This window comes from Rhinichthys klamathensis, unplaced genomic scaffold (genome assembly GCF_029890125.1).
Source record: "Rhinichthys klamathensis goyatoka isolate OS25496 unplaced genomic scaffold, OSU_Roscu_1.1 h1tg000181l_1, whole genome shotgun sequence".
Taxonomy (NCBI): domain Eukaryota; kingdom Metazoa; phylum Chordata; class Actinopteri; order Cypriniformes; family Leuciscidae; genus Rhinichthys; species Rhinichthys klamathensis.
In genome coordinates, this window is record NW_026606709.1 from 411,309 (window position 1) to 425,235 (window position 13,927).

A 13,927-nucleotide genomic window follows, 5' to 3' on the forward strand; every position below is an offset into this window, starting at 1 on the left:
AATTTCCTTTCCCATCTCTACTTTGTCAGTATCCGTCCCCGGAATATGTTGTATTATTTTACAGTATAACATGCAATTCAAATGGACCTTGTTTACATTCTTAATGCGTATTCCTGGTTGTATTGTGAACATTTCATCAGTGCACATTGTTACAAATCTTCGAAATAATTGATCAGAACCTATTAACTTTCCCTTTCCACTGACATCACTTAAGGCCAATTTATACTTCTGCGTCGAGTGTACGCCGTAGTGTACGGCGTGGGCTACGCACGTAGGCGACGCCGTCATGAGCATTTATACTTCTGCGTTTAGGTCTGCGTTGCTCTGCAGTACAGCGCCGAAACGCTAGTTGGCGGCGGAGGGTTTTAATGTTCCACTGTGTTTAGATTCCTCGCGGCAAGAAGAAGAAGATTCCTCGCGGCTGTTTTGAGTTTAGGTTACTACAAGCAATGGCGACTGAAAGAGAGCAGATCATGTTGGAGTTGGAGCTTATCGAGGTGGAAAAGGTAAATTTTTAGTTTTTTTTAACAGTTTCGCTGTACTTAGAATTTAAAAATGGCGGGCGGTGCAGAAGAACACGCCGGAAATGCATAGGAGGAAACGCGATGCTACCAAGCCGACCAATCACAGATCTTGCGGTCCGCGTCGTCGCGACGTGTAGTTACATTTTTGAGGAGGTGCGCGTCAGGTTACGGCGAAGGGTACGGCGTATGGTACGCGTCTGTGCGTATGCTACGCCGTACCTACTGCGCGCACCCGACGCAGAAGTATAAATTGGCCTTTAAGCTGTGCAGGATATCAGATGGGTTCAACCATCAAACAATTGAAGCAATTGTAATTCTTTGATTGCGCAAGTAAAATGTCGAAATGCTCTTCTTTAGGGCATCTTGTGGTCTAACCGCGGTGTGTTTGTGTGATCTGCCATGTTTAGTCTTTACTCTGGACTGGAACAGCTGGGGATGTGTCTGTACGGGGGAGCTGAAAGATCTGTACAACTTATGTCTTCTTGAAGCTCAGATCTCAGGGTCAGAGTCTGGATAAACGGTGAAGGCCGTGTGCATGCCTGTGTGTGAGAGAATATGTGTTTGAAGAATGAGAATCGTCTCTAGTAAGGGGATGACGATGAATCTGCTGCGTTGTGTCAGAGCAGAAAGTGAAGGGCATGATGGAACGGTGAAAAGAGGGAGGGAGAGGAGGATGAGAGCCATCTCCTCCACATACCGCCGCGATGGCCGCCTCTCCCTTTTCCTCTGAAGAGTCTCAAAAGCGTTCTGGGTGAAGATGTGTCTTAAGAGGGATGGCTCTCATCCTCCCTCTACTCTTTCAACTCATCTGCCTCGCTGATGCATTCTCTCACTGACTCATTCGTTGTAAGAGTTAGTATAAAACACACACGCAAACACTGAGTTTGTGCAAATGTGCATAGTGTCTTGAAGGTTACGGCGTCTGATATTAATGTATACTTTTGATATTAATTTAATCTGCGATCGTTTCTTTTGTTGGCTCACGCTGCTTTAATTGAAGGAGTTTTCATGGGAAAAGAATGTTTCTGAATATTGCCTCAGGCTTATCCAAGGACAGCTTATATCAATCAAGTTAGGGTCTGATAACAAATGCAACAATGTCTTTGAGAGGCCGTTCGCTATTACTATTGGAGTCTTTTTTTACCTTGTTCAGTATTTGATGAGGTGAGTGTCATTAAATAAAACAATGTCAAGGTCTTTTATTTGGCTTTAGTTATGCTTATAGGGGGAAAAATATAGAATTACAGAAATTAGTGGTGGGTGATATAGGACCAAAATCTTATATCAAGATATGAGTCATTTTATTTCATGATAATATATATATCACAATATAGTTCTTTTTGCTTTAAATAAGGTTTTAATAAATACATTTTCGATACAATTTCATAATTCTTGTCACTAATTTCAATATCACCAAAAAATAATACCAGCCTAAGTAAAAACAACAACAAGCAAACAGTCAGTGAAAAATTAGAACAAAGAAACTAATCACAAGCAATAGGACAAAACTATGATAGAACAAAGACACAGATGAAATAGACCTACCTGAAAAACTTCAAGCACTGGAAATAAGAAATACTACATCAATTGTATAGAATGTACAAAAAACACTGCATAGTGTTCACTGCGTAAATGAAATAAATGTATTCTTATTAAAGTTACAAAAGTGAATCTGTCAGAAGCATTGAGTGATTTTCTCTTTGTCTTTTGTTGTTATATTAACATTAACATTAACACAGGTATATGCTGCTGTCACTTTAAGACCTAATGCACTGATCTAATATACTGATACACATGCGCTTTCTTTCTCAACTGTTTCTTTTTCAACCGTCTCTCAGACAGCGCTCAGAAACAACCACAGCACGCGCTCATAATGAAATGAGTTCTTTTGCTACATATTGCTCTTCAACAGTTTAAAATCACTTGTTTTTAAATAGCAATGCTTAAAAATGCATGCAAATGATAAGCTTTTGTGAGGGCGCAGCATGACGGAGACAATAGTCAAAAATCTTTACCGGTTCATGAATACTGGTTAATCGTGCCTACCGGTATATCGCCCAACACTAACAGAAATGCACTTGTAATAGAAGTTTACGAGGCAGTTTAATGATTATATTGCCCAATAGACTTCCATTGTAAGTGCATAACTGCAAACACTTTTTTTGCTGACAGACAAGTCAAGATAGAGCTTAACTTCTATTTAATGCAAGATTTGGAAGCATTCTTTAGCTTAAACATGAATGTAAGCAAACAGAGAGCAGTGTGTGTGCCGGGCTGTATTACACTTGTATGTGTGTTAACAGGTTGTGACCCCTGCGTAACCCTACGGAACTGTTTGCACTGATGCTCATTATTCCATTAGATCGTCTTGGCAGCTGTTGCCCTGACCCCTTTTGAATAGACAGAGCTTGATGCGGCTTGGAGACTCTTTAGCTTAACATACACACGTTTACGTATTGATCTGAAGCTCCATGGGGGGAGGGGTACTTTATACAAAAGAAGTGTCAAAATATGTGTCGGATAAATAAGCATGATAATGCTGTCCATATGCTTGTCAGATTCTCTTTATGCTGATTTCACACTCTGTCTCTCGCTGATCTGCCTACTGTTAACTGCATGTTGATGTGCTAATAAGTGATAAAAGTACACAGCACACATATTGGGTTAAAAAAATAGTCGATTTTTTATTACTCTTACTATTTTTATTGGTATTATGTGGTATAAATTAAATTTAAACCTGAATTATACTTATACTTGGATTTCATCATTAGCATGGGTGTACTGTATGCATTCATCCAGACTTTTTTAAACCACACTATGCATACTTTCAGAGTTTGTCTTAAAAAAATAAGTTTGCTTTGGGCTCTATAATCAACATTTCATTAGGGCTTGGTATTGAAACAGATTTGATCAATGTATTTGGATATACATCATGTACATATACGTTTTACTTTAGGAAAACAATCTCTCAACTCATGTTGTAAACTATCAGTTGGCACATTACTATAATTTTGCCCATATTCAATTGCTATTTAGTTTTAGATATAATGATCACACTCAAATAAAAACATTGTATACATTTTTTCTACTACTTAATGATATAATTATGTTTTCACTCAAATTTGTTGTTGAAATCTAAACATTTAATTGTTTCATGTCGTTTGAACTAAGGCGGCATTAAAACAATTCTGAGTTTCAGAATTTGAAAGCTGTTTGTTACTTTTATTTCAAAAGTAACAAAGCACAAGCTTATTGCAATTACTGGATGGGAGGAATGCTAGAAAAAATGTTTGGTGAAGTTTTGTTCACGCATCAGCAGAAAACAGCATGGACTAAAAGATCAGTTTTGGAATTCAAGAATTGTTATCGGCTCATCAAAATTAAGATTAATTAGAAATCGATTAATCGATATCCTTAATATATCTCCGCTTGCCGGCCATCTTGTTTTGTTAGTCAACTATCTAGGATTTAGAACCTCTTTGTCCATCCTCAGATCTTATGAACATTTCCACTTTTAATCATAAACAGAAGTTTTGCACTTGCTGTAAGGTGGGGTGAGTGTGGCGTGAGGAGAGAGGAGGAGAGATTGAACTGGGGGGAGTGAAGTTGCCAGGCAGCCGGAGTGGAGACCCTGGACTATCGAAGCCAGGCACGCAGACAAGAGCCAGAAGATAAGCCGCCTGATAAAAGATAGAAAATAGCAGCAGATTTCAACTTTCCCACCATCCAAGATTCTCGGGGAGGAGGGGCGGCTGAATCAACTACTTATTTCATCCATCCGTATCTGTCTTTCCCCACGAACAACTTGCAAGGCTATTGAGAAGGCGGACACACACACACACAAAACACGTTCAATCTTAGCAATGGGCTTTTTACACATAATGCACACACACACACACACACACACAATGCACACACACTCTTTTCTAGACTTATTTCCTGACCTCCAGCAGAAAAGGTTCCTCTGCATCTTACACTGTAAAAAAACAAACATATTGTCATTTTAACCGTTAAAATGTGACCGCAAAAAGCTGTTAATTGGTTAACGGTAAATTCCCTTAATATGTACAGGGGGAAAACTGTGAAAGATCTAATCTTAAGTTTCATGTAATTTTACAGTAAAATGTTTTTTGGAAGACAAGTAAAAAGTACAAAGGTTGCACTTTATTTTACAGGATGTGCACTTTCAGTGTTCTTACAGTGTCCTTACCAAGAAAGTACTGAGTAATAAAAGGTAACCACATGGGTTAAGATTAGGTTTACCCAGTTATTGTTATTACTACAAAAAGTATATAGTCCTTTTCCTCATGCACATATGATGTACTTATTACAGTAATTACAATAACTGGGTAATAACTAGGTACTCACCCTGAACCTACTCCTAAAACTAACCTTAACCCCTGTAGTTACCCTATATTACGCAGTATTTTCTTAGGTAAGTACATGTAAAATAAAGTGCATAAGCCTAAAATAAGCCCGAAATTGACATTCCCATAAATTCCCAGTGACACTTCACTTTTGATGCTTTTTAATTGAAATAATCATGTTCCTTAGTTTTTTGTTGTCAGTTATGTACATTATGGTTTCATGTTGCATCTTATGTTGGTAAATAAATGTTTAATGCATTGTTTTGTATTTGTGTGCACCTTCTATATATTAGTATATTTGTGGAAAATTCATCATGTGGTTTTATCTTTCCCCCCTGTGTTATTATGGTGGATGCCAGTATATGTAAAAAGTACAAAACAGATTTTATTAGCCGCATAGCATTGCTATGCTGTTGGATTTTTAGCAAATTACATTACATTTTTGTTTTTGCAATTTACAGGTTGTTCTATAAATATCTTATACATTTGTTACTATTTTTACATCACTATTCTGCCAGGATTTTTGTGTGTGTATATGCATTTCCTTACACTCTTCTGTTTATCTCACTTGCCCCTAGCTTTTCTTTTTCAATCATTCTCTCACATAAATACTCGTACACGCCCCCTCTTTCCTATCGTGTCTTTCACTCTGCAAACAAACACAGGCGCACATGCTCGGATATGAGTCTGTGTGTACCCACACATATGATCTGTTTAGTCTATTTCTGCTGTTGTAGCTATGGGAGGACGGTTGGAGGGGTGATGTGACTTGGTGTAAGACGTGTGTGTGATGAAGTACCAGTTAGAGGGTGTTTAGCACTCTCTCTCAAGAGGGAAAATGCGCCTTCTCACCTCTCCAGAAAAAGGGGCCAAAGAGTGCTTCTATTTCTCAGAGTGTTCTGACCTTTTCTTGTCATATTTCTAGATTATTGAGAATTATGGAGTAAACAGACATTATCGTTAAAACGTTTGGGCTCGGTGAGGTTTTTTGAAATGTGTCTCTTATTCTCAACAAGGCTGCATATTTGATTAAAAACACTAATATTGTGAAACACTTTAAAGAACTGTTTTCTGTTGAATTATAGTTTTTTACTATTTACTATTTATACTATTTATCCCTGAATTTTCAGCAGCCATTACTCCAGACTTAAGTCACATGATCCTTTAGAAATCATTCTAATATGCTGACATTTATTATTGTTGTTATCAATGTTGAAAACTGTTGTACTGTTTAATATTTTAGTGGAAACTTTTTTTTTAGGATTCTTTAATGAATAGAAAGTTGAAAAGAACAGCATTTATTTGAAATGGAAATCTTTTGTAGCATTATAAATGTCTTTACTGTCACTTTTGATCAATTAAATGTTCCTTGCAGAATAAAAGTTTTCATTTCTTCTTCTTCAAAAAAACAAAAAACAAAACAAAACAAAAACATGACCCTAATTATTGACCCCAAACTTCTGAGTGTACATATTCTGACAAATTGGCAACAAATAGAAGTTTTTCTGATTCCGTCCCTCCATTACATTTCCCGTCTACACCCCATATGAATAATGGTAAAAAATATGGTGAAAATAAAAAGGACTTTGTCATGTACCGGGTTCCCATTGTTTTGCAAAACCGACATGGGATATTAAAACTGGCCTGGAAAAGCCATATAAATGTAATAAAATCAAAATAAGTTATGGTAATTTCTATAGTGAATTTGTTATGCGTAGTTCTAAAATATTTATTTGTCTGAATTGAAAATTCCTCTTTGTGAGCACAATTCCTATTAAATAATTTTTTAAAATATCATTTTTAAATATATCAAATTTTAAAAAATGATTCAACAATTTCTTCTCTTCTGTGTCAGTCTCTGACGCTTTTCACGTTGTGAACAGTGCAGCGCGATCCTGGTTCTACGTCAGAAAGCAGACTCAAGATTGGCCGGCTCCTGCATCATCACCACACGCATGTGTCGTCATGCTCACGTGAACAGCGTCAGAGACTGTTGAATAAAGTCGTTGTTTTTGTTTTTAATTGTGCACAAAACATATTCTCGTCGCTTCATAACATTAAGGTTTAACTACTATAGTCACATGAACTATTTTTACAATGTCTTTACTACCTTTCTGGGCCTTGAAAGTGGTAATAACGTTGCAGTCTATGGAAGACATGAGGGTGAGTGATTAATGACAGAAATTAAACTATCCCTTTAATGGCTAGAAATTGGTTGGTCAAAAGGTGTGAGAACCCTGAAAGCATCACTCCCTTCATGTGGATTTTTGAGCCTCAATATTATGAAATAACTTGAAATGTTCTGTACTGTTCCCCCTAGATATGGCATTTATATATGTGTTGTAAGAGAACCGTATCAGTGTAAATGTTCCAATACAGAAAATAGACGTCAGACGTATTTTGGCTGTGCTTTTTTCCCCTCTACAGGAAGGGTCTGATAAATTGGTGAAAGCAAGTTTGTTGATCTGTACTTGCAGGGGTAGTTTTTCTCTCTAAGGGGCATGAGAAATACCCTCAGACGCACCATTCATCTCTGTAGCGACTAGACTGGCTTGTAACCTTAGAGATATCGTTGCCGACAATCGCACCTGCCCTCTGTGGACACAAAGAACAATTTCCAGAGCAGGGGTAAAATCTGATTTCTCCCCTGTTCGGTGAATCCATCTCGGTTTTTATTCCTCCTTTTCTTTCTCTCTCATTCAGTCTCCAGCCCTATCGCCTCTCCTTGACCATTATCTGGCAGACAGCTCCTGCTCATTAAGGAGTTAATTTTCTTCTCTCTATCTCTGATTAGTATAGTTGAACCTAAAGCACTGTGAATTCTTTAAATTTTCCCTCCCTGTTATCAAAAGGAGAAAAAGGGGAATGGGGGGGATATTTAATCGTTTAAGTAGTCTTCCTGGGGAACTGCTTCTGCCGTTTCTGTTTTTTTCCCCTCCCTCTTCCCAGCAATGTAAAGAAATCCTGTCGAAGCCGCCCAGCTCAGTAATTCAGTTTTTAAAGCATGAAAAAAAAAATGACTTGATGAAATTCCACTATCAGCTCTGAACCAATATGCAAAATATCTCGCTGGAAATCAAATAGCTATTATGTTTTCATTTCCACGTCGGCGTATTTGCTTAATGAAGAGGAGACAGATCAGACCGGTAGAGTCTGCAGGAGGCGATAACCGGGAACGGCTCGCAGCTATCCACACAGAGTGACGCTCCCAGTCACTCTCTGAGAGAGAGAGAGAGAGAGATGAAGAGTGAAAGAAAGGAGAGAGTAATAGGGAAAGGAAAGAGCTTGCACAGGCGAGAGAGAGAGGCAGAGAAAAGGTGCAGACAGTAACATGATGGAGGGATGTAAAAAGCAGAAAAGGAAGCGTAGAGTGAGAAAAAAAGATAAGGAAATCGAGGGATGTCTTTTAAAATGTGCCTCTTTGCAGTGTCCCGGTCTCACGACTGTTTGATGTTTGACAACCTGCTGACAAATCCACGGCGAGGATCAGTCAGGCCCGTTTGAAGTGCTCCGATGCCCAGCGCACATGAATACCATCACCACACATTATCACTTTACAATAATCACTCATTATCATAAGTATTATAATCACTCACTCGTGTGATTTGACTGATGGAAATGAGAACAGTATCTTCCTGCGCTGTTTACTCTTTTTATTTCATTATTAACGAGCCTCGTCAAGTATAGCTATATTATTTGTTCTGTGTTCGTGCTCTGTCTTAAGAGTTTTGATAATTATTATTCTTTGTTTGGCTGGCGTTCTTACTCTTTATGTTTATGCTTTGGCAAATACAAAAGATATTAAGTAAATACACTGTGGTGTTTATTTTTAAGCCTCTCTCTCTCTCTCTCTCTCTCTCTCTCTCTCTCTCTCTCTCTCTCTCTCTCTCTCTCTCTCTCTCTCTCTCTCTCTCTCTCTCTCTCTCTCTCTCTCTCTCTCTCTCTCTCTCTCTCTCTCTCTCTCTCTCTCTCTCTCTCTCTCTCTCTCTCTCTCTCTCTCTCTCTCTCTCTCTCTCTCTCTCTCTCTCTCTCTTTAATATTCCAGTTAAAGAGTTTAAATCAATATTACAAGTATTGTTTTTTTACACTCATGTCTTTTGAAACCTGTACAACTTCCTCCATGGAATGCGAAAGAAATTATTTACAGAAGAATGACCAAGATGCTCTTGTCCAATAAAAATGGATGTTGACCATAACTGTTTGGCAATATTTTGAGTATGACTTAAATATCGGGTCTATATCTCACATAAAACTATGGTATGGCTTCAAAAGACTTTGAATATAGCACATGAGGCGTTTAGACTGCTTTTATGGTGCTTGTAAAAAAAGAAAGCCCCTTGCACCCATTCACTTCCATTATATAGAGAAGAGCAGCATGAACATTCATTGAAACATCTTCTCTTTGTGCTGCTCAGAAGAACAAGTCATATGGCTTTCGAACAACATGAAAATGAATAAATGATGATAGAACTGTCCTTTTAAAAAAGAAGTTAAAGGGATAGTTCACCCAAAAATGAACATTTTGTCATAATTTACTCACCCTCAAGTTGTTCCTTTAAATAGATCTTTTTAAACAGTCCTGCAATGTGACAAAGTAAAAGTCTTCCATGCATGATTTAATAAAAGGAAAAAAAAGATGGAATATAGCATGTCACACCTCTGTTCATTTTGTTTTACAAGTTTAATGATTACCACCCATGTACAGAAATGCAATGGAAGTCTTTGAGGCAAGCTTGCTTTATGGCCTTCAACTGTATAGCTGTGAAAAAGAACAATATGCCATGTATTAAAGCACATTTATTGCTTTTAAAATGAGCTTATCAAACAGGTGATGTTGTGTGGCCTAGACACTCTGAAATGAAGATGTCAAATTAGTACAAGGATTAATAATATTACACCGATGCCTGTTTCTAATTGTGAATGGTGTCGTCAATGACGAGACTCTTTGGCCTTGTGTGGATGAAGTTACTTTGTTTTACTGAATGAAAACAAGAGTGCTATTCACTACCTCATTTCACACCGCATGCTTTGTTGGCAGAAACCGAGATGGAGCGGGTCTTGGCAAAGCAAGTGAAAGTCCACTCCTGTACGGCAGTGTGTCCGCAGAGGTCCTGCCAGTGGTGTGCAAGCCCAGAGGCTCCCCCAGCTTATCTTCGGCTCCAGCGACGCTGGTGACACGAGTCCCGTCAAGTTTTTAATGTTGTTTATATGTCTATGGGGTGTTTTTAAATATGCTTTAAGACAAACCATGTGCAAATTCATAAGTCAGCACTCAGCACCATGGCTGAGTTTTTTTCTCCTTAAAACTGCAGTGAAAAAGACGCAGTTTGAAATCGCTAGTGTTTCTTACGTCACAAACTACCTTGTTTAACTAATCACGCCAACGTGTGGGCGGGCTTTAGCATATCATTAACTTTGCTGCGAAGCAGGGGAGTCTCAAGACAAGAGAAGCCAGGTTATTCCGGTATATTTTTCTGTTGATATGAAAAATCTGGTACATTTAGCAGCAATATAGCAAGCGAATGGTGTATATTACGATGTTATGATAAACCATATGCCTTTCTCCACTGACGCTCGAGTTGTTCTAAGCGTTTCTAAGGATGATGATTTTTAAAAGGCATTACTGAGGTGGCAAATGGGAACATGGTTTGTCTAACATACTGCATGATAACGTAGTCAAGCCAAAGGCTAATCATATTAATTTCCGTTATGCGTTGTAGAGAACGATACATTACCATTCTGATACATCGACTTGTATACAAGCCTGTAAAGTTCACTCTTCTTCTTCTAAATCAAACATATATGGCTGAATTAATCCACTTGCCGTTGTGTAGAGTTTACTACAGTAAAGTTTACCAAGTGGATCTCTGAGCTCGTGTGATTGAGTGGAGGCGGGGACTCATTTCCATATTCGTGATTCCGCCATACTAAATGAAAGAAGGGTGTAGAGTTCCATTCAAGCTGTTTTAAGGCATGAATCAAATTGTTTCACAGGAATTGTTTTTTTAAATATGTCATTTTGGTGATCAAAGATGAGTTTTAAGTGAAAAAATTATTGATACAGGGGGACTTGAAGTCTCCTTTTGATTTATGTGGGTTGCTGTGCTTTCAAGTGCCCGGGATCCGGTCTAACCCTTGGATCCATCTAATTACTAAGAGCGTGTTAATGCCCTTGGCTCTGATCAATGTGTGTAGCCACTTGTGCTTGAAATTATAAGTACTGCAGGTACCGCAGTTCTTCCTCGAACGCTGGCACACACACACACACACGTAGACTCTCACCAAAGGCTCAGTGTTCTCCTCGAAGTATCTTTCTTCACAAGTCCCTGATTTCCCGATACAAGCAGTGTTCTTTTTTTTTTTTTCACTGTGTTTGGGCTGTTTGGTAATGTGGTGATTAACGTGATGGTGAGGAAGTTTGTTCATTTAATCAGGGCTCAGGTTTGATGTGTTGTCTCTTGGTTTAATCACTGCCGCTAAGCACACTGGTTTGATGTGGACGGGGGCTGCTTAATAAAGCCCTATCTCCTCCGCCTTCATCAGCTTTCTCACTTTGTTCTGTCTGTTCGAGTGCCAGTTAGAACTCAAAAGTGTATTTCTTTCAGTTGATCTTCTTTGCTTTGTATAATAGACAAAATAGGGGCTTTTACGATTGACATTTTAGTCCTTAAACGTGGATTGGGAAAAGTTGTCATTTTTATCATTTAAACAATATAATTGTAATTTATATTTGACGTCATTTGTTTTAAATCCTAAATCGTTTTTATTTTATTATAAATGTACAGGTTTAAGTTATATTTCAATGCGATACATCAAAAAGCACTTTTATACATGTTAAATGTTCTTGACTGCTAGATTTTTCCCCTCCTTTTTTCATAAAATTTATGGCAAACAAAGTTGCCAGCTGTCATTCTGAATGCAGACAACCCTTTTTCTGTCGTCGGTTCTGTGAAAAATGCATATTATTCCTTGTATGAGATGAAGTGGGAGAGCAGAGACTTTTTTCCGTGCCATTTGATGTCTGTAAGCAGTGATGCGGCGATTTATTCATTTAACCAGAGCGGTAATAGGAAAGAAAATCATAATTCAGACTTACATTTAAACACGAAATGTAATTGGAATTTTAAACAGAGGGGCCCCTTTGTACAATTATGATTAAAGGAAAATTAATTGTATGAAAATGTCGCCACAGATATAGAAAATTAGATCTAGCAATGCCCAGACTACATTCTAAAAATATGGCGTATGGGATCGATCTTTTTTACTTTTCTCTCTCGCGTCCTTTATTACTAAGGTCCAAATCTAAGTGTGTTAATTTTATCTGAAATTACAGTGAACCATGCAGGCGTGGAAGTCGAAATTAGCCTAAAGATGTTTCATTTACAAAGACAGAAACACTTTGTCAGGGAGCGATTGTTTCCAAGCATTATCTCCGCCTCGTTTTAATTGCTTTGGAAGTGAAATTAACAGAATTAGAAAAATTGCCTTTGCCTTTTTCTACAAGGCTCTTTATTCACGGGTATTGTTGTGTGCTTTGTATAGATTATAGGCCTCTTTGTTCTAGGAAGTGTAAATATATACGCCTCCAGTCACGGCTTTAGCTCCTAACAATCCCCTCTCTGTTCATCACAACTTAATGAAAATTAATTTACCAAAACCTGTGGTAAAATTCGATTTTCCAACCCCTGGTAATTTTGCTTAGATGCAGATGCATAAAATAGTGGGTGTCCTAGTTGAGTTTAGCATAGTAAAAATGTGTGAAAACTGTAGTTTTGCTCATCTTAAACCTCATTAGAATAACAATACGGTCGACGAAGGTTGAATTAACATGCAGACCGCTGTGGCGTCCACTACAGAAGCCCTTGTCTGGCACGTATTGCATTCATTAATTTTAGAGAGAACAAGCCATACAATGAACGTGATCTCTGAGAATATTATAATTTAAAACGGATTTTATGTCAATAATTAGTTTTACTACTACTGCTTCTAAAAAGGTTTTTTATTTTATTTTATTTTTTTACATCAACTAAATAAATAGGTATTTTTAAACACCAATGGTTGGTTATCTCATCATGGTTGAAAAGTGTAAGGTTTTGTTCGAACGTCTGCCAACTGGGAATGTATTGAGTTATACAAATGAGTTAATCACCCCGGCCAGTGATACAACACACACACACCGTTGTTCATTTACTTCCTTGTGGTCTGAAGCTCTGGGATTTCCAACCAATTAAAACTGTAAAAGGCTTGTAGCAAGAAGGTTTGAAATGAATCAGAATTTTCTTTCTTAATCATGTACTTTATCACTTTTTATTTACAGGACACCCTACTTCCTTGAAGATATTAACAGGGTATATTCACATTATCTAAAGCCTCTCAACTGAGGCTTTGGCATGATATGATATCTTTTCAAAGGCCTTTCAGTGTCAGATGACTTTTATTTTGTATTGCTCCTCTTTTTATGACCGCTCTCTCTCATTTTCTCTGCAGGCTCTATTGGGGATCTTAATGGAGGTGAGGATCCATCTGATGATGTAAGCATGTCAGGAGAGGAGGGCGGAGCTTCAGACCAGGAGGACTCTGCAGAGTGTGACGGTTCAAGTCCACCTTCATTTACACCACTTTATAACGAAGGTGAAACGACGCATGCTAAAACGGCTTTCATACGAAAAGTGTCAAAACCACCTGAACGTTCCTCTAACATAACCTGTGTTGTTTTGTGATGAAACCGTTTTAATGCTGATGCCTATTGATAACAGTATTAGACATCTCACTCACTCACATCTGATTGTCTGGATTTCGTGAAACAGCTTCTATTTTGCCATATGAATTTAATGGATAGTTAAAGGATATAATTGAAATTCACTCTCGTGTCGTTCTAAACTTATTTGCCATTTTTTTGGTGGAACACAAAAGGAGATTTTTTAAATCATATTTTACAGAACATTCACATCAATCTCCAAAAAGGACCCAAAAAAACAAAAACAATCAAAGAACCATAAATCTATGAACTTCTGGAGCCATGTGGTAGATTGTTTG

General features: G+C 37.8%; 1 protein-coding gene across 1 annotated transcript in view; it reads left to right on the forward strand.

Annotated features, from left to right (window-relative positions):
- Positions 1-13,927, forward strand: part of zfpm1 (zinc finger protein, FOG family member 1) — a 90,860-nt gene that overhangs the window by 30,111 nt on the left and 46,822 nt on the right. The window contains exon 2 of the mRNA XM_056261140.1: positions 13,379-13,522. Within this exon, the coding sequence (XP_056117115.1) occupies positions 13,379-13,522 (144 nt within the window). The remainder of the gene's footprint in view (positions 1-13,378; positions 13,523-13,927) is intronic.